This window comes from Lactuca saligna, chromosome 1, assembly GCF_052625555.1.
Source record: "Lactuca saligna cultivar CGN05327 chromosome 1, ASM5262555v1, whole genome shotgun sequence".
Classification (NCBI taxonomy): domain Eukaryota; kingdom Viridiplantae; phylum Streptophyta; class Magnoliopsida; order Asterales; family Asteraceae; genus Lactuca; species Lactuca saligna.
This window is the reverse complement of record NC_136417.1, coordinates 36,082,685-36,084,977: the sequence shown is the minus strand read 5'-3', so window position 1 is coordinate 36,084,977 and position 2,293 is coordinate 36,082,685. Positions and strand designations below refer to the sequence as shown.

Below are 2,293 nucleotides of genomic sequence, written 5' to 3'. Positions count from 1 at the left end.
ATCAATAAAGGCTTTAGTGCACATATAAACTTCTCTCTTCTCTGATACGTAATGTTCATCTTTATTGCTTGAATTCAATGTTTCTTGGGGTTAATTCCAACAATGTAACCGTTGCAACCCTTAGAGCAATAACTACCAACTTGTAACTGCCCCATCTTACTTTAAACGACATTTAATAAACACTAAATCCAGCTTAATATTTCAACATTGTGTATAGGATGGCTAGAAAAGTTGAGCCAAAGGCCAAAACAAATAGGGATGAAATGCCAAGTAGGGTCTATTTTAATTTTTAATCTAGCAAAATGCTAATTTGTACGTACCGCCATGGTCCCTATGATTCGGAAAAGCAACAAAAAATCAAGTCACATTAATAAATTAAAGAACCGATGGATTAAATAATCTGAGAGCACAAAAACGTTGCAGGATACCAACCGCACGACTAAAATCAACATTACAAAGAAAATGGAATGTAATCATTCACATACAAAGTTACTGATGTTTTAATAAATAGCTACGCTTGAAAGAAAATCTGCAAATGGAACTTCATATTCAAGACTAAAGACAACATTTACCACCTTGGATTCCGATTCTGAAGCATATGTTTCTTTGGTTTAAAGATATACCTGGAACCATATATTGAGCCGTATATATCCATCAAAAGAGGATACTGCAGTTTAGCAAATAAAATAACCGGTATTGCAGCAACTACAGCAATAAATATCGGCACCCAGATCAACTTGTTATGGTAAAGCACGAAGAAGCTGAAACTAAAAGCAACCATCATGGTCATTATGGAGAGGAAAAGTGTTGCTAGACCTATCATTAGTTGTTTGGGTAATACTTCTAAGAAATCTTGCTCAGCATAACGAGATGTTAGCATGGATAAGAACATGAGGATTGAAGCTGAAGAGGAGAACAAAGAAATAGCATCGGATATGACAAAGGCAATGTAGATTTCTTTTCGGATAAACATTGGAAGGCCAGTGTCTTGGTGGTACCCACCAGGAATTGAAAAGGCTACCCCAAATACCATGGTGGCTATAAGTGCAGCAACCACCATGCATTGGTTAGCTGTTCCTTTTATCCAATCCTCACCTTTAGAAACTAGCTGCTTATGGTTCTCGGTGAATAATTCATGAGGTGTTAGGCCAGCTGCATTCCTTTTTTCTCTTAAAGAAGGAAGTATCATAGCCTCTACTTCCTACAACAGAAATATCAGATCATTAATGTCATTCATTAACAGCATTTGAAATCAGGTAAAGCTAAATTTATATCCGTGGATCCCATGAACAGATGTCATTTCAAAAATGACATTTTCTTGACGGTTGGATAGGCCTTTGATCTGTTAGTTTTTCATGTCTTAACCTCTTTCATAGTAATTGTGAAATCTAGAAAAAGTATTTTTATATGAAATATAGATTGAAAGATGGTTTCTTGAGCATAATAGTTGCAATGGCGAAATAGATTGCATGGATGGTTTCTTGAACATAATAGATGCAATGGCGAAATAGATTGCATGTACACGATTATTATATAAAGTAACTAGTAACTAAAGTGGGTAGAACCAACACAAGATCAAAATAAACATCCAGATTATGTACATGCTTGTGAACAGGTTTCACTGATCAAAGTATTTGGGTTTTAGTCCATTTATAAAACCTTGGTGTCATGTCATTTAAGTGATAATTAGGTAGGTGTCTGTGTATATATAATTAGGCTTAATGAAGAGGAAAAAAAAGGATTTAAATGAAGAATGCAAAGGTATATGATAAAAGGTGTAAACAAGGAATAGATTGAGGGTAACCAAGGAATAGATTGAGGGTAAAATAGTTTATTGAAACCCTTTATCATCTCACATGTAGTCTCAACTATCACCATGCATTCAAATTCAACACATGGAATTAAAACGACATACTGTTTCTTACTTTTCGACGAAACTAGAGTCCCATCGATAAACACAATAGCTTTTAGTAGACCGACTGTTTATAGGATCCTCATCGTAGTCGGTATCTGAACCCATTGTAGTCGGAGATAATATAACCTAACTTACAACACTTACTGAAAAAAAAAAGCAATGCATGGACATGCAATAGTCATCTAGTTAAGTTTTTTCATAATTCTTATGTATTTCTCTACGTTCTCAAATGTATCTCCTCGTTCTCAAATGTATCTCCACTTTACACTTTTCATTTCAGAATTATTGGGGACTCACAAGGTTTTGTTTCAATCATCCCATAATCAATGTTTTAAAACCTGGGTCGATCCCATAATCAATGTTTTAAAACCCGGGTCG

General features: G+C 34.9%; 1 protein-coding gene across 1 annotated transcript; it reads right to left on the bottom strand.

Moving 5' to 3' along the window:
• Positions 1-568: 568 nt before the first annotated feature.
• Positions 569-2,020, bottom strand: LOC145004860 (ankyrin repeat-containing protein ITN1-like). The gene is made up of 2 exons (XM_078963870.1): positions 1,958-2,020; positions 569-1,201 (listed from the first exon to the last, which is right to left on the bottom strand). Exons 1-2 carry the CDS (start codon positions 2,018-2,020, stop codon positions 569-571), a joined length of 696 nt encoding a protein of 231 aa, XP_078819996.1.
• Positions 2,021-2,293: the final 273 nt, after the last annotated feature.

Excerpts from the sequence above, each read along its gene's own strand:
- LOC145004860 (XM_078963870.1), bottom strand. The coding sequence starts at position 2,020 with ATGGGTTCAGATACCGACTACGATGAGGATCCTATAAACAGTCGGTCT. Across the intron at positions 1,202-1,957 it reads GGTCTACTAAAAGCTATTGT|GAAGTAGAGGCTATGATACT; the intron begins GTTTATCGATGG and ends TTTCTGTTGTAG.